The 17,496-nt window shown below is 41.9% G+C and overlaps 1 protein-coding gene and 2 long non-coding RNA genes across 4 annotated transcripts; 1 reads left to right on the forward strand and 2 right to left on the reverse strand.

Annotated features, from left to right (window-relative positions):
- Positions 1-674: 674 nt before the first annotated feature.
- wdhd1 (WD repeat and HMG-box DNA binding protein 1) lies at positions 675-17,425 on the forward strand. 2 transcript variants are annotated; one of them, XM_042490925.1, is made up of 26 exons: positions 675-727; positions 978-1,071; positions 2,103-2,214; positions 2,298-2,449; positions 3,454-3,565; positions 3,729-3,779; positions 3,903-3,998; positions 4,959-5,051; positions 5,876-5,982; positions 6,318-6,459; positions 6,551-6,758; positions 6,960-7,141; positions 7,280-7,464; positions 7,557-7,798; positions 8,283-8,420; positions 8,578-8,734; positions 9,444-9,558; positions 10,508-10,639; positions 10,782-11,005; positions 11,339-11,484; positions 11,582-11,638; positions 11,797-11,828; positions 11,977-12,141; positions 12,627-12,769; positions 13,091-13,226; positions 16,973-17,425. In XM_042490925.1, the coding sequence occupies exons 2-26, from the start codon at positions 995-997 to the stop codon at positions 17,156-17,158; spliced, it is 3,390 nt and encodes a 1,129-aa protein (XP_042346859.1). In that variant the 5' UTR covers positions 675-727; positions 978-994; the 3' UTR covers positions 17,159-17,425. The 2 variants fall into 2 exon arrangements, with proteins under 2 accessions (XP_042346859.1, XP_042346867.1); XM_042490933.1 differs by having other exon boundaries at positions 6,554-6,758.
- Positions 5,878-8,605, reverse strand: LOC121946397. The gene is made up of 3 exons (XR_006106016.1): positions 8,514-8,605; positions 8,215-8,434; positions 5,878-5,968 (listed from the first exon to the last, which is right to left on the reverse strand). It is a non-coding gene; the product is annotated as an uncharacterized LOC121946397 (long non-coding RNA).
- Positions 8,606-10,820, reverse strand: LOC121946407. The gene is made up of 3 exons (XR_006106017.1): positions 10,663-10,820; positions 10,491-10,566; positions 8,606-8,671 (listed from the first exon to the last, which is right to left on the reverse strand). It is a non-coding gene; the product is annotated as an uncharacterized LOC121946407 (long non-coding RNA).
- Positions 17,426-17,496: the final 71 nt, after the last annotated feature.

Genomic DNA, 17,496 nt, shown 5'->3' on the forward strand with positions numbered 1-17,496 from the left:
TTTTGTTTTTCTGTTTTTTTTTCTGTCTTTACTGGACTTGTTCTATTTGTTTAAAAAATAAATGTTTCTTTATTATGTGTTAAAACTGTTTTGGTCTGATGTCCTTGCTATAAACACACACGCACACACATATAAAGGGGAGTGTTAAATTGAATAAATGTGTTGTATGAACTTGTTAAAAGCAGTAAAGCACGGTCTTCTATTTCTAATTCGCATCTATGGATGTGCAATTTGGCCATTATAATAATAAGATTAATCATGTACGTTTTGTGAGGGTTTTCCTTATGTATGTTAATTTCCAGAATACAAAAAAACACACATTCCTCCAAAGCAAGACAAAACCTTCATAAATATTTCCCGATATAAAATTACATACATTTAGCAAGAAATTCTTCACAATGGGACAATGCCAAAATAAATGAAGCACAGCTACATTCACAAATTTCTCTCTTGAATCTTTTTTTAACGTCTTCATTAACAGGATGTAATGTGTGAATTGGTTTAAAACACATTTCCTTTACTTTAAAGGTGATTATATATCGATTAGGTAAAAACCAGAGACAATCTGACACATGCAGCGCGTGCCTCAAAACTGGGATGGGTTACGGCCGTTGCGTCATGACGTAGCTGGCGGGAGCCGTGACGCTGCGGTTCCTTGTTTTTGACGCAGCGCGGGAGATTCAGCAGAAGAGGATCGACTCTGTGCAGACTGTCAGCTGGAGAAGTTGTAAGTTGCCATACTAACTCTTTTCTCGAAATATGAGGACACAGATATCGTTAATGATTAGTTTAACGTGTCATCCCGTAAATATGATCCGACCGTTGAGTTTGAAATAGCGTACGTTTGCTAACGTCAGTGCCTGTATTGTTAGCGTTAGCTCAACTCCTCAGCTCAGAGCCTGTAATGTGCAGATGATGGCTGTATTGTGTTCACGCGCTTCACGTGCTGATTACTGATATTTGTTTGTGCTCGTCAGTCTGGTGGTTTGATAAAATGCCTTGTGAGAGGAAGCCGATCCGCTTCGTCCACTCGGAGGGACACACCGAGGTCTGCTTCGACGACTCCGGGAAGTAAGTCTGACAGTATAACTACTTCATTTAGTGGTAAATGTAACTACTAATAACTGTTGCTACTTTAGACTCTGATTAATGATCCTAAACAAAATCAGCAAATAAATTAAGATACATTATTACAAGTAAAGATAATACTTTATCCATCCTGTACGTAAATACATAATCCACCCAGCAGTATTTAATGTAACTAAAATTAGCTTCAACATTAAATTGATGAACTCATTAACGCATCACTAATTATAACCCAGCAAAAGCATATATGCATGTTATTCTGTAATGAGGCATTGTCGTTTTACGTTTTAATTGTATCATAGTATCTCTATACTGAGGTATAGGCCCAGGCAATATTGCAATATTATATATTACTATATATATTTCGTTATTTTTAAGTCTTTTTAAAAGCACCTCATTAATACTAGAACTGCAAGACAGAATCAAACGTTACATTTAAAAAAAACAAAACAAATTCCCTCTCTGATGTGACAGTATTGTAGGAATGACTATTGGTACTTTGAAAAAATATTAACACAATTACATTTTTGATCAACAATCATTAGTACTGTAGATGTACTGACTAAATGGGTAAAGGCAAGTGTTAAAACAGAAAACACCATTTATTTCATATCACAATACAACAATATCCAATGTCTAAGACAATGTATGATCTCATATCTTGATATGATTTAATCTCTTTATATTGCCCAGCTCTACTGAGGTGTTGTTACTTGTAATCTGGCGGTACATCCTCACTGTCTGTGACTGCTAATGTTGAAATAAATGTGATCTCACGGCCACGATCAGATCATTTTTCTGTTTTCTGACATTTTACTATTTACAGACTAGAAAACTAATTGATAAATCGAGCAAATAACGGACAGATTAATCGACAAAGAGAATTATCCTTTGTTGCAGCCCTACTGTGCACTCAACTATAAAATTTGAGAAGACAAAATGATCACTTCAACATGTTGTTACCTTTCCTTTTGCTTCATAATACTGCACAAATCCAACCATGAAATCGTCCTCAGGTTCATTGTAACCTGTGGGAATGATGGAGATGTTCGGATATTTGAGGGTCTGGATGATGACGATCCAAAGTTCATCGGTGTAGGGGAGAAGGCGTACTCTCTGGCGCTCAAGGTTGGTCATCTCCTGGTCGTTTTTCAGGTCTGTGAAACACAGATCACAGATTTTAAACTCAAGTGTGCTCTTTCCCTCCGCAGAATGGCAAGCTGGTGACAGCAAGCTCCAGCAACACGGTGCAGATCCACACGTTTCCTGACGGTGACCCAGATGGCATCCTGACACGGTTCACTACCAATGCCACACATGTCACCTTTAACAGCAGCGGCTCCAGAGTTGCTGCCGGTTCCAGGTACTCATGATCACTTCTGAATCACAGAACTCAAAGAGGGGGAGAAGTCATCATCTTGCTCTGTAAAAATTCTTTAAAATTCGCCTAATAGCACCTATGAAGCTCACGAATTAATGCGCCATATATCTTTTATTTTACTTGTACGAAACCAGAGTAGCCATTAATCGACTTAATCATTTTATGCATCTGGCCCCTGTTTGGTTTTAACACACTCCACCCATGTGGACCGTAATTCTGAGAAAAACCAAACAAACACACACATTTTAAAGATTAATTCAGTTATGAGGACATCCAGCTGACTGGGCAGATTCATCAGTTTATCCTGATATTTTTCCCGCTGGTGATCCCACACAATACCCAGAGCCGAAAGACGAGCAAATGTCACTTTCACTTTGTCAGACGGTGCACGTTCACTCCGCTCCGGCTTCTCCTGTGGCGGCTGGTGAATCTGTCGTGCGTAACGCGTCTGTTGTGTTCAGTATACTATGACTAAACCAGACTACAATCTCATTAGGTTCAGTATTGTTGTTCCAGTGCAGAATGAGCTGCACACAGCTGAGTACCTGAATGAAATTTCCGCCTCACAGACCGAGCAGAACTTTGGATTGCCTTATGATTAGCCCTGATTGAAGATAAATATCTGTTTCCTGCCAGAATTGATTTCCCCTAAACAGGTTTATCACAGCAACAAAAGCACAGAGCATGGTGCCTTATTGATGCTGCTATTCTCACACTGGTAATTTCTGTTGTGATATTGATTGTGAAAAATTCAGGCATCTGAGGCAGTTAGGGCGAATTTGGCATCTGCATTGTAGCGGACGTCAGAGGAAATCCGGATTATTTTGCTTCTGTCTGTCTTCTGTTCATTGATTTAACAATTTGCACTTGTGTTGGTTCACAGCGGATGTTCGCCGTCACTGCTCGCTGGCTCGTGTGAACACAGATTCTCTGCACATGTTCATTTGCACACATTTATTCTTATTTATTTCTCTGTTTTTCTCCAGTGACTTTATGGTAAAAGTGGTGGAGGTGTCGGACAGCAGCCAGCAGAAAACACTCCGGGGCCACGAAGCGCCCGTCCTCAGTGTCAGCTTTGACCCCAGAGATGACTTTCTGGTGAGTGAACATTTCCAGGGTGGAAACAACAAAACAAACTCTTCTCCACAAAATAATTCCACTCAACGACCCGAAAATGATAAATTAGAAGATTTGATTATCCTGGATGTCAAACTGTTTTGACTTAAAAACAAATAAAAGCTGAATGTGCTTTCCCCGTCAGGCGTCTGCCAGCTGTGACGGCTCCGTCGTGGTGTGGAGCATCGAGGAGCAGGTACGTCCGAGTTTTATTACCTCAGACTGAATGATTTTCTAAACACAGTCTTTAGCGTTTTATTTTCATGAGCTCTCCATCTGTGCAGTCTGTCAGATGCTGATCTGCTTTGTGTCCCTTCAGTCTCAGCTCATCAGTTGGCCTCTGCTGCAGAAGACCAATGACGTCAGTAACGCAAAGTCTCTGTGTCGACTGGCCTGGCAGCCCGTGACGGCGAAGGTCAGTGACGTAACTCTTTGAGTTTGTGCTATCACATCTCCGTTTCTCCAGGACGTCCTCAGTGCAAAGCAAATCAATGATTAACCATTCAGTACATTTACATTATGTTAGAAAAAAATGAATTATTGTAATCTAAGGGGGGAAGGGGTGCTACAAAACAGGTCAGGCATTTGGGAAAAAAATGTAAGTGCTGAAGAGGGACTTGTGTTTTTAATTTTGGCTTCAGTGGGAGACATTCAACTTTAATAATAATATTTTGTATTTATTTTACATTAAAAAAAAGTTACACCTCAGCTACCCCCTCCTCTGATTAATAAAAGTCCCACAACACCAGTGATGTGCTGTGGACGGACCGCAGCAAAACATACTTTAGCCACCTAAAAAAAAAATCTTAAGTGTCTGCTATTTTTGTGTATTTACTCCTCTTTACCTTCCACAACAGCTGATGAAGGCAGCAGTAAACCAGCAGGTTAAATAATAGTTTTTGGTAATGGAGTCTGGTGTTTTTGATATAACGGCTGTCTGTGTAACTGTCTCAAGGTAGGCCAGTGAAAATATTCTAAATACAGCGTGTACTTGAACTTATTTTTTAGGTGGCTTAAAACTAATCAGTGAAGGCAGAGTTTGCTTAGCACCGTCTGATTATATGTACGTGACGCAGCCGTTTTCTACCCCGACGTTATTGTAAATAAACAGCTGTGATTGGGATTTGGTCTATATAATAGACTGTTTAAACAACATAGATTTATTGCAACTAGCTGGACGGGGGATGACGTACTTCATTCAATAAATCGATTCTCCCTGGTGCTTGTATATTGGGCCAAGGACCACAGTCCAATTAAATGACCTGAGCTATAACTGTAGCTCGACTAACTGTGCATATAAATGTACTGATTGATTACGATTTAATCAACGTAAGAGGTAGATGTAACACAAACACGTTTCTGTGTCTATGCTCAGGTGTTAGCGGTTCCCGTGGAGACGAAGGTGCACCTGTACGAGCGAGGGTCCTGGGATCATGTGAGCACTCTGTCCGATGATCTGCTGACGCAGGTGAGGTCCAGGTGAACATACGCGGTCTTAATGTTCTCGGTCAAGTCTTTGCATTAAAGGCCGCTCTACACATCAGGAGCTCATTGAACAACATCCTGTAGCTGCTGTAATAAAATGCCAGAACGAATTTGGTGACGTCTCCTCAGTGGGAATTAACATTTCACACTTAATGCATTTTGTTCCCATTACTCTTCTTTATTTTCCTGCTCTCTGTTCCCCCATCGTCCTTTATCTGATGCTCAACATGAGATACATGAATTTGCTTTGCAGCCTTTCGTCTGCTGAAGCATGACGTACATTTTCAGGCCAGATATCTGCGGCAACCCGAAAGCACTGAAATGACGACTTCTTCAGAGACTGTAGCTGAAATAATCAGCAAGACTTAAGGTTTACAGGATTCCCGCAGGCACCGAAACCATTAATCTAAAAATAAGGCCCTAGTTGTCATTAAAATGTCTTAAATTAAATTTTCAAAGGTCTTAAACATACCTGTCTTCTGTCTTTTTTTTGCATTGCAACAGCTCAAAGGTATTGGTAACTTAAATAATAATAATTTACCAAATTCCTTTTACATTAACATCACCAAAGAGTCATGTTTTTTGTAACAATAAATATTTGAAAAATAATTCCCAATAACCTTAAGTAATTGATGTTGGTACATGTTTTTTTTCCTTTAATATTGGCTACTGTAAAATTAAATTTAATTACAAGTTGGTCTATAAAAAGTCCTAAATCTCACTTGCCTTAAGCTGTAGGGATCCTGGTTTAGTCTGTCAGTGGTCTGATTGTCTCTTCATTCATTCTCCATGCTGTCTCCCCTGCAGACGATCAACGTGGTGGCCTGGTCTCCATGTGGGCAGTTCCTGGCAGCCGGCAGCGTCGGGGGTTCACTGACGGTGTGGGACGTTAACAGCAAGCTTTGTGTGGAAAGGTAAGCAACAAGCACATGTGCAGAAGTCAACAAGAAGTTTAAATTTCTGTACATTATGTTGTTTGTTGAAATTCTGACTGAACTGAATTGTGATATTTTGTCATCACATCTTGGTGAAACGTGAAGGAATGAGGGTCGATGATTTTGCTAACGTGTCCTACTGTTTCAAAATATAACAGATTGGCAAATTATGAACTTAAACACATTTTGAACTTGATAACTAATGCATCGCTGGTGAAATTTAAAAAAGGAAAAGTCGGACAAAGCATCCTGGTGGTGCAGTAATTAAGAGGAACGGTAGACGTTGAGCTGAAGTTGTCTCGTCTCTGCTGCAGACAGAAGCACGAGAAGGGCTTCACGGTGTGCGGTTTGGCCTGGCATCCGTCAGGCAGCCAGATCGTTTACACAGACACGGAGGGCGGCCTGTGCCTGCTGGACGGATTCAGCACCTCCACATCCAGCACCAACACCTCCAAGGTATTGTTCATGGCAAACGCACAACGTGTACATTTCAACGTTTTCTCTGTTTCGTGCTAATGTTAGATAACTCCATCAACTGGACTTTCAGCAGGCACCTGCCAAAAAATCAGCCAAAGATTACGACGACCTGTTTGATGACGATGATGACAGACTCATGGATGAAGGGCTGAGTGACACCAACTCGCCGGTTAAGAAATCTGTCGCGGTGGATGAAGACGATGACGATGATTTCCTCATGCCTGCGACAGGGCGGGTGAGGAACAGAGGGGCGATCCTCGACGATGAGAACTCACTGGGTGAGTGGAAGAAGGGTTCAGAGTGACGGAGGACTGGATGGTGACTGGCTGCTGGTTGCTAGTAGTTACCGTCCTGTTAAACTTCTGCTGACTTGTTGAGTGTGATACAATCAAAAATGTACAGTTCAGGTGATTTTGTGTATTTTTTCGTTTCCTATCTAATTAAAATTTGTATGATTCTTCTTTGTTTCTTTTATTTAGACACTGGATCTCTGAAGCTTGGTCAGGACAGATTTGGGGACGACGATGACACAGGCAGCGCTGTTGTGCCTGCAGCTCCACTGCTGCCCCCTCGTCCCGTGTACGAGGGACCCATGCCAACGCCTCCCCAGAAGGCCTTTCAGCCCGGCTCCACCCCTGCACACCTCACACACCGCTTCATGGTAGACTCAAATAAATTCTGCTGGAATCATTGTATTTTGTTCTGTGACCTCTAAGACTCACAAAAGATAAAATTTCATTTTGTAAATGGAAATAAAAAAAGTCTCACGTGAGGTAACAGATTTCACATTTTGCCTCAGATGTGGAACTCGGTGGGAATCATTCGAGGCTACAACGATGAACAGGACAACGCCATTGACGTGGAGTTTCACGACACAGCTGTGCACCACGCCATGCACCTCACCAACTCGCTGGGTCACACCATGGCTGATCTTTCCCAGGAGGCCGCGCTGCTGGCCTGCCCCAGCACGGACGAGCTCGCCAGGTAAACCTCCTTCTATCCCGTTTTTTTGAATTTTTTATTTTGTGAATTCTTGCAGTAAATCCTTCCACCTGCTTCTCCTCCTCTCTTCTCAGTAAGCTTCAGTGCCTCCACTTCTCGTCATGGGACACCAATAAGGAGTGGATGGTGGACCTGCCGAAGGGCGAGGACGCGAAGGCGCTGTGTCTGGGTCAGGGCTGGGCGGCCGTCGCCACCAGCACGCTGATGCTCAGACTCTTCTCCATCGGTGGAGTCCAGAGAGAAATCTTCAGCCTGCCGGGGAACGTGGTCTGCATGGCGGGACACGGAGAGCAGCTGCTTATAGTCTACCATCGGGGTTAGCACCGCTCGCACACACACACCCCTATATATTTCAGAGAACATTACATTGGCTTACATTAATTTCCTTGAGACTTTTTGAGGCTACCATCACACTCACACACACACTGCATTAAAGGTGAGGGTGGTGGCTATTACTGCTGTGGTAAATAAAGAACAATAAACACCCCCAAAACTCAATAATGTATAGAATATTCTATTCTCCTGAGAACAGCCACCATGCTGTTTAAACAGTACGTTATTCAGATAATCTGATGTGCCGACAACAAGCGTACACTTTCTGCAGTAGCTCCCTTGAAGGCTGAAACGCTTTTGAAAATCACTGCAGCGTGGGAAATATCCAGCAGGGGTATAAATACATTAAAGTGAAAGATCTAATCTCCCTGTTGCATTTATTGTGTTTATATTACTTACAGATTCTTTTGTGATCTTCAGGCTTTGACGAGGTCTTTCGTTGCATGTGTCTCATTTTACGTTCTCAGCTCCGGGTTTCGATGGGGAACAGGCTCTGGGTGTCCAGCTGCTGCAGTTGGGTCAAAAGAAGAGGCAGCTCATCCACGGAGAACCCCTCCCTCTGTCTCACAAGTCCCACCTGTCCTGGCTCGGATTCACTGCTGAGGGTCCGTCCGTCAGCCTGTAGAGAATTATTTGAATTCTGAAAACATTTTTCTGACGTTGTTTATACACATTAAATAAATAGAAGAAGCATTTACCTCTGACCACACCCTTATCTTTGGATTTATAAGATGACAGCCTGGTTGCATTTTGGTTTTTCAGGTACTCCATGCTACGTGGATTCAGATGGGGTGGTGCGGATGCTGAACCGTTCCCTTGGCAACACATGGTCACCTGTATGTAACACCAGAGAGACCTGCAAGAGCAAATCAGACCACTACTGGGTGGTCGGGGTACATGAGAACCCTCAGCAGCTCAGGTGAGCGAAAACTTTTCTATCTGAGGTTGGTTTTGCAGTCATCGTCTCTTTGAAATATGAGTGGCGTTGAAGGCTCAAAGGAGACAAAGACAAACGTTTAGGGTCTGTCTGACTTAAAGACGGCACAAAAACAAATGCAAACAATGTGTGTCTTCACTTAAATGGCGTCTGGATTTTTACTTTTAAAATAATATTCCTTAGCATAATTATTACACTTATAATATGATATTACATCAATTGTATAGTAGAAAGTAGGGTTTTATAAATGCTTAAATAATTTCAATTACACAGAGAATAGAAAAAAAAATTTAAAAATTACTGGCTTTTTTTTTTAATTCCCAAAGCAGGCAAGCCATGTTTCTAAAGTGGACCTATCCTTATTTACTATCACATATACAATGATACAGTGTCAGATGTGCATAGCATAACTTTGATTACCAAAAAAAGCAGTTAAACTTTCATCCAATGGATCCCCTCGGGAAGTTTGGGTGTGAATCTAAGACATGCAGGATGCTGTAAAAAGGGTCAGCAGGACAGTAACTCCTAAATTTCCCCTGATGGGATCAATAAAATCTTATCTTAAATCTGATCCCTAGTTAACAGAATATAACCGGTGTGATCCTCTAGGTCCTCTCGTTTGTGCAGGTTAATTATTATGTATCAGAGGTTATTTTCTTCTCCTAAATCCCATCTGTTCTTGTGCTGTCAGGTGTATCCCCTGTAAGGGCTCCAGGTACCCCCCCACCCTGCCCAGACCTGCTGTGGCCATCCTGCCCTTCAAGCTGCCTCTGTGTCAGACCTCCACAGAGAAAGGACAGATGGAGGTAAACACACCTGAGACGGCTCGCTTTAATCAGACACGGACACAGAAGCAGGGGTTCCCTCAGACACATAGCTGCACAAATTTTCCTTTTACCTGTACTGCTGTTTATCGATCTAAGACGGAAGTGTGCATCTGCTGCCTCTAGCTCACCTAGCACCACTAGCTGACGAGGATGCCATTAATGTTTACGTCTCACACTGTCACAAGCACATGCATCTCGTCCACGAGTACATGCACGCTTCCTTCTGCAAGGTGATTCGGTTGGCAGGTGTAATTTGGTAGAGAGAAAATAGTTCCTCCATGAAACTGCTCGCAATAAGGTCTGTGGATTATTGCAAGTAACAGATTCATGGTTTCTGGAAAGAGACATTGCTGTTGAGTTTTTAAGACGATTTTTTGGGCACTTAGAGCACTGCAAGCTGGGTGCCATCTAGTTAATAATAATAATAATAATAATAAATATTACTTAAATAGCGCTTTTCTCAGTACTTATAAAGATGCTTTAAATTAAGTGCAAAAAGAAAACAAATACTATATTATATATGTTTTATTATATTGTAGAGAAGGCAGACATCTCTACAGCTGTTATCTCCAACACTCTGCAACTCACACCAGAATAATCTACATTAATAAAGAGCACTACAGGTAAAAGGAGAAAAAAAATGTAGTTTTGATTTTGAGTGAACTGTCTCTTTAAGTTTTAATGGTGCAGCTTTATTTAGTGAATGATGAAAATTAGGAAGGACTTAATGACCTCAGGCGTAGGTGCGACCGAATCCAGATATGCCTCAACATATTCAGGCTTTCAGAAAAAAGTGTTATTGTAAACGTTAAACTGTCTCATGGATGATACAAAGTAATCAAACCTCTGTCCGGCGAACTTGCCTGAGGTGGCAGGTAAACACTTCTCTGTAATGTAACGTGGAAGCTCACTCTGTGTCGTCCTCCAGGAGCAGTTCTGGCGTTCAGTCCTCTTCCACAACCACTACAGCTTCCTGTCGTCCAGCGGCTATGAGATAGATGAGGACGGACAGAGTCAGTCCCAGAAGGAGCAGCAGGAGCTGCTAATGAAAATGTTTGCAGTGAGTATGAAAACGTGACTTACGTCACTTAGTGATGATATTATGATCACAGGTTCAGAAGTGTGCCGTGTTTTCTGCGGCTGCTGCAGTTGTTTAGACTCTCCTGATAAATAAACTGAACAGAGTTCATGTTTCCGTCCAGCTGTCCTGTAAACTGGAGAGAGAGTTTCGCTGTGTGGAGCTGGCGGAGTTTATGACTCAGAACGTGGTCACTCTGGCCATTCGATACGCGTCAAGATCCAGACGCATGGCCCTCGCCCAGCGGCTCAGTGAGATCGCCCTGGAGAAAGCCAACCAGATTCAGGAGGAAGAGCCAGAGGAACAAGAAGAGGAGCCAAAATACATCACCACCAGACGGCCCTCTGGGTAATGCCAAAATGCACCTGTATGTTTTGACTGTTTGTGGTGAATTATTGAAGCGTTACACCAGACTCAGCACCAGACCACCGTAATTGATCGGGACATCCCTTGTCGCTACAGCTGTTATTTCCACATGTCAGATACATATTTTATCAGTATTTAAGTAAATATAACGATCATGTTGGACTCTGTGTCAGCAGATATTACATATTAAAGAGGCCAAAAAACTCTATCGGGACATCCCTAATGGCAGAGCATGTGAAAAATGCACTGTCTTGTTTTCTTTCATAAGCTCTACTCTGTTGAAGAGTGTGATTCATGGGTGTATTATTTGGACAGATACGGTCAGAGTGAGGTCACAGGAGGACACAACAACAACAGACGATATCAGGAGGAGGAAGAGGAGCAAGAAGAAAAGCTCAGGGAGGAGGAAGAGGAAGGTGGACAGGAGATGGAGACAGAGGAGGCAGCAGAAACCAAAAAACGTCAGTTCGGTTTCTTTTTTTTTCACTATTTTTGCACGTTTGCTCTGCACATAATGTCAGTGACATCAGTGTCTCATGCACTTGTCTCAAACTGCAGGTGTGAATCCGTTTGCTAAAGAAGCAGGTTCACCTGTGAAGCCGTCTCTGACACCAAGTGAGTGAACACTTCCAACAATCCATATAATAAAATGTTAAATGTACAATTATGATCTATTGTGTATCGTGATCATTGCAATATACTGTCAAAATAATTACTGTAGACTGCAACATTTTTAATTTGAATAACGATCTGATGTCTCTCTCTTTTTGCAGTTGGTAGAGTGGGACGTGCAAATCCTTTCAAGGTATGAAGCAGCAATGTTTTGACAGCAGCATGTTTGATTTCTCTAATTATTTAGAGTTGAAACTGCAAAAAGAGTGAGAGGCTGTAATATCAAGAGAGGTGCACGTTAAGTGGGGAAAATGATGATGGTTTTGATGGGATACTTGCAGGTCTCCGGCTCAGGGAAGCCCTCGTCTTCGCCAGGTCAGCCTCGAGTCACAAACATCTTGGACAACATGACGTCCAGCAGGAAGCTGTCTCCACTCAGTGGACCTGCAGGGAAACCGAACAAAGGCCCCGTCCTCAAACCGCTGGTCCCCCGGCCCAAAACAAAGGTATCAGTATCTAACTTTCCAACATGTCTTTTTTTTTCAATGCTATTACTTTTGTTTTAATTTTTGTTTTTATCGTTACTGTCTGAATTTATTCCATTACAGTGCATACATGTTTTTTGTTGCTGTTTTAACCATTTAACCACTTTATAACTTTGTTTTAAAAAGTGCCGTAAGAGTTGCCGTAAAAGTTTATCATTTTGTATTTATATTATTATTGTGGCTCTTGACTCAAAATTTACAACAAAAGTTTGATGTACAGTGTTTGCTCAAACCTTTATGAAGGTATATAAAATATCATTTTTAGTCGTAATTTAGTTGGTAAGGTAGAGCAATGTGTTGATCTCAAAATGATAATAGATACCAAATGCATTATATTCAAATTGATTCAACTGGAAAACAACTGATATATTATACATCCACATTACCAGAATCAAGTATGAAACTGCAGAAATTTACTTACAAATGTTCTTATGATTCCTCTCCAGACTCAGTCCACTCTGCTGCAGATGAGCGGCACAAAGACGGCCAGTAAGACGGCTCAGAAGAACACGGAGCCGTCTGAAGGTCAACAGAAACAACCAGACGCCCCCCCTCAAGCTCCACCTGCAGATGACACTGAAAATAAAAGGTAAAAGTACGACCCCACTCTCTCCCCTCCCTTAATAACACAGGTATATTTATATCTGTCCTGTAAACAACATTCAGCTCCTCCTACTGGTATATTTTTTTGATTTGTGCTGATTCTGTATTTTTTTTTATTGTACTAGTTCTATTTATTTATTTTTATTTTTTCTGGACATGTTTTTTTTTTTTATCTTTTGAGAGTATTCATGAATTTGCACTTTATATTATCCTAATGGAAATGTTGTTTTTTGTAGCCTAACATTAAGTGTGTTTTTACCTTATGAAACTGTATTGATAGTAACTGTGATGTTGATCGTCTGTTCAGGCCGAAGACGGGCTTCCAGTTCTGGCTGGAGGAGAACAGGAAGAGTATCACAGCTGACCACCCAGATCTGGAGGAGACGGAGATCATCAAAGAGGCGATGGGACGCTTCAGGACGCTGTCAGCGGAGGAGCGACTGGTAAGACACACTGAGGGGGGGACACTCAGAGAGGAGGGTCTGGGTCATATTTAAATCTCACGTCCTGCAAAACTTGTAACTGAGCTTAAAAAAGTCCATCCAGCCTTGATGTAGTTTGTCCTGAAGAGAAAATTGACCAGCGAAGACATCAATTAGACTCTGAGAGACAATGGTGATTATCAGCTGCAGATCCTCACTGTGCAACACGAAGACACGAAGACGCTCGTCTGTGCACTCACATGTTCAAGTCCTCTTATATCTCTTTTGCAATTTACACTTCAATATTTTTTTCTGTTATTATGCCTCAGTAATCACACATGACGGTACCATTAAAAACAGCACAGTTTTGTCAGCAGATTAAAACATTTAAATCTGGACAAACAGCCTTTAGATGTATAAAATTCACTATTTTAAAAAAAATCTGCCAAATTGTTTCCTTAGTTTCGTTGTCCCTCAGCTGTTAAATACTTTATTAAAGGTACCAAAAAGTTTAGCACTAAACCAAAGTGCATGTTTGTGAATTTTATTCTGATACGAGAGGGGCAATGTCCATTAGTCAGCGCGTTTGAATGCACTTTAATAACCTGCTATAACAAGGTAACTGCAGTGCATGTCAATCTGATTTCCTGTAAAATCTAGTTTATTGCGTTCATGTAATTTACTGAATTACTACACACAAATGACTAATTTCCCCAAAAACGGTCATATGAAATGACTAATAAGCTACAAATTTCTTTGTCAACCAAAAACCTGTCAATCAGTTGACTAACAGGCCGAGTGCTCGCTCGTTGCACCACTTTATTCACCTCACTCCAGAAACTTAATGTCATTGCACTAACACGCCTGAAGACCAGTGAGACAAAAAAAATCAATAACTAACCAGATTTAGACAGTATTACTTACGTTATTATTTTAAAAATGTTAAAAATAAAAACAATACACTTAGACGCACACATCAGAGGGGACCAGCTTTCTCATGGTGTGATTTTTAACAGCAACTGCCCTCGTGGGACCAAAAGAGACGTGACAGGCACGACGTGTAACACAACGGCCACTGCCTCTAACGTAACATTAAACATGTGCGTCAACAGCACTTTTACAAACTAACAGCAGCATAACATCGCAACAACAACCATTTGCCCTCTCTGCTCAGAGGGTAAGAGCTCCCGAATCTCATTGTTTTCCCACTTTGCAGACATTTTTTGGCCACTTCACATATTAAATCAGATCATGTCACTGCCTGTCTGTGGTTTAAAACGTATCTTTGTTAAGTTAAGAATAATGATGGCACGGTAATCTGCTGCTCGCCTTTTTCCTCGTCCTTTCTGTTAAAAAAGTTGTCTCAAGGCCTTTCGTGGCTCGCCAACTATTTTGCTTGCCATCGACACAATCCTAGAAAGTTTACTCTTACGTGTGCAGTTCAGGTGACGGTACCAGACAGTAAGGTGAAAAATTAAAACACTCTCAATCGTAGTTTTATACACTAATTCTATCGGCTGGTCGCACACATAACACGTGGTCAAATTTCACACCTTTCCTGTCCTCGGTCCTGTCCTGCTGGCTGTCGTGTTTATGCAGACACCGGTTTGGTGCTGCTGCTACCTCCCCTGGCGTCCTAAAGGCGAGACAACCTTGTCCCCGTATTCTGCAATCAGTCCTTGTGTACAGAACGGCGAGGCAGCGTAACGGCGCCATATTCCTGCTTTGAACAGACAGTGTGAAAGTGGCCAGTGACATATGTCCCTGTGTGACCACTGAAGGCTTCGGCCGCTATCGGAGCCAAGTTTAACCGATAATGATAGTTTATCAAACATCCCTTTGGCCTGATTACTAAACCAAAACAATCGACCTCTGGTGACCAAACCTAAACACGCCTGTAAGAACGGGAACGAATCTGTTAAAGTTTAAACATTTGTACGATAATCTCTTGATTTTTACTCTTCCTGGTTAGTAGGAGGTGCTACCTCCGGTTCTATAGTGTCACAATTGGCACTGATTTTTTTGATATCCAGAATTTTGGAACCAGTTTCCACTGTCGGTCAATAGTTGGATAAATGAGGGCGGTTGTGTGAGGAACGACACATCCCGTCCTGTCATTCACACGAGTGCTCATAGATGTCGATCTGTGCGTTTGTATACTAGGCTGGTCCTGACCCTGCATACATCAAGACTCTCAGCCGAGAGGCTGGAGGACACTCGACAGAAAGAAAGGAAGTGAGACGGAGGGGAGGAGGGACGCCTGTTGCCTGGGAACCCTGTCGAGTGTGTTTTGGCAGCGAGGGCACAAAGCATTGATCTTATGATAATACCGTGTGAGAGACGGTGAGCTGGTCAATCTGCAGGACGTGTGATGATACAGTGTTCAGGGGTTTAAGGTGTATTTTTTCTTTTAAGAAATTATTTTTTAATAATTAAGAGTAGGACTGGGTGATATGGAGAAAATTGGCCCAAACTCTTTTTGGCCTTTTTTCGTGCACCGTAGATGACAGCAAAACACAAGATGCTCTCTCAGACTGAGCTCAAATCAAGTGACAGCTGATAACTTCAATACATAACAAACAGTCCCATACTGCGTTACGCTGGCAGTTAGGGTTTGTGAGGTTTTGTCACAGACGGGGCTCGCTCCCTGCTCTCAGTGGAGTGGATGAAGACAGCAGAAAGTTTGAGAGTTGATGACGGCTGCATTTGTTGTGCTGCTGTGCCTGAAAGCTTTGTGAGTAAAAACATCCATGTGACAGCTGACATAAAAAAGGATCAAATCGGGCTCTTTATAGCTCAACATAGCTGATCACCATCAGTTAAAAAACTCAATACTGATCTCTGAGACTGGATCGAGACATCCCCAATAAGCCTCTCTAAATGAATTCTCAAAATTCTTGAGTGATTTTCTGTCCATAACCTTTTTCGAATTAATTGAGTCACTGTTTCATCCTGACTGTCGGCTGATCCTTCAAACTTCATGATTTGATTTCTGTTTTATAACTGCAACTTGTAGTAACTCCCCGACCAAACGCAGCCGCGTGCAAATTATTTTTAGAAGTGAAATTAAATTCAGTGACTGACTGATTTAAAGCGCAGTTTGGTTATTTTAAATACCTGGAAAATGACCCTGCTGGGGCCTGAAACCTTGTTAATGTCTGACCCTGTGGGTGTGTGTGTCTCCTAATTATATTATTCTCTTCAAATACAACAAAATGACAATTGAATAGCAAGACGTCACAGCTCGTAGCAGCTACCAGCTCTGTAATGGTGTGTGTGTGTGTGTGTGTGTGTGTGTGTGTGTGTGTTTGAATATGCATGGGGTTAATGGGCAGTGCTTCATCGGGAGCTGGAGGTGAAGAGTGGGTGTGCGTGTGCGTGTGTGCGTTTGTGTGTGCTGCTGCCAGTCCACTCAGCAGGCCTGATGATTCATCCCGGCTCCATTACGTCCAGGAAAGCGCCTCCTTTTGTCTCTGCTCAGAGAGAAAGAGGGTAAAAAAATAAAAGCACGAGGAGGGAAAAGAGGCAGCAGCCCGTCAGTAGTGATTATACATGACAGGATGCAATTTCAAGCTGCACGCCTGAGTGAGTGAGAGAGAGAGTGTGTGTGTGTGTGTGTGTGTGTGTGTGTGTGTGTGTGCCTGTGTGTGTGCGTGTTCAGTCATCATCACGTAGGTGTTGGGCGCCTTGATTGAAACGGATGAACAATACGATTTCGGTAATTAATGTGCATTTCGTGTCCCTTTTTTTAAATGTATTTTTCTCAGTCGTGGACGGAAAGAGCAAAAGGCCAAACTGGAGACGCAGCAGATCTGAAGAAGAGGAAGAGAGCTGAAGGAGGAGGCGCGGAAAATGAAAATGGACAGGCGGAAGCAGATGAAAATAGTGCAAAGAAGAAGAAATCTTTGGATCCATCCTCCAAGCTTTCAGCGTTTGCTTTTAACAAAAACTAAATATTTTAATAGTTTTGTGTTTCTTTTGGTGCTGATGGAGGTTTCAGCCCGTTAAATCTGTTTGCTGTGTCGATAAATACGTTCCCTGAACTTTGAGGCACCTCGTCAGAACATTTAAAGCTGTAAAACGCCTTCAAAGTTTGTAACGGATCAGTGACATTCATAAGTTGTCATTGGTTTTGTTTCCTGTTCTTACATTTGTAACTTCTCTGAAAAACCTTTAACTCTATTTTATCAATTAAATAAATGTAAATGTTTGTTAGTTCACATCTTTGTTTCCCCTTTTTCCTTTGTGGCATCGACTTTATTCACAAGACGAATCAGACTTTATTGTCGTA

Source organism: Plectropomus leopardus, chromosome 1 (assembly GCF_008729295.1).
Source record: "Plectropomus leopardus isolate mb chromosome 1, YSFRI_Pleo_2.0, whole genome shotgun sequence".
In the NCBI taxonomy this organism is placed as follows: Eukaryota; Metazoa; Chordata; class Actinopteri; order Perciformes; family Serranidae; genus Plectropomus; species Plectropomus leopardus.

Coding starts and splice junctions, on each gene's coding strand:
- wdhd1 (XM_042490925.1), top strand. CDS start 995: ATGCCTTGTGAGAGGAAGCCGATCCGCTTCGTCCACTCGGAGGGACAC. Junction 2,450..3,453: donor AGAGTTGCTGCCGGTTCCAG/GTACTCATGATC, acceptor GTTTTTCTCCAG/TGACTTTATGGTAAAAGTGG. Junction 6,460..6,550: donor CCAGCACCAACACCTCCAAG/GTATTGTTCATG, acceptor CTGGACTTTCAG/CAGGCACCTGCCAAAAAATC.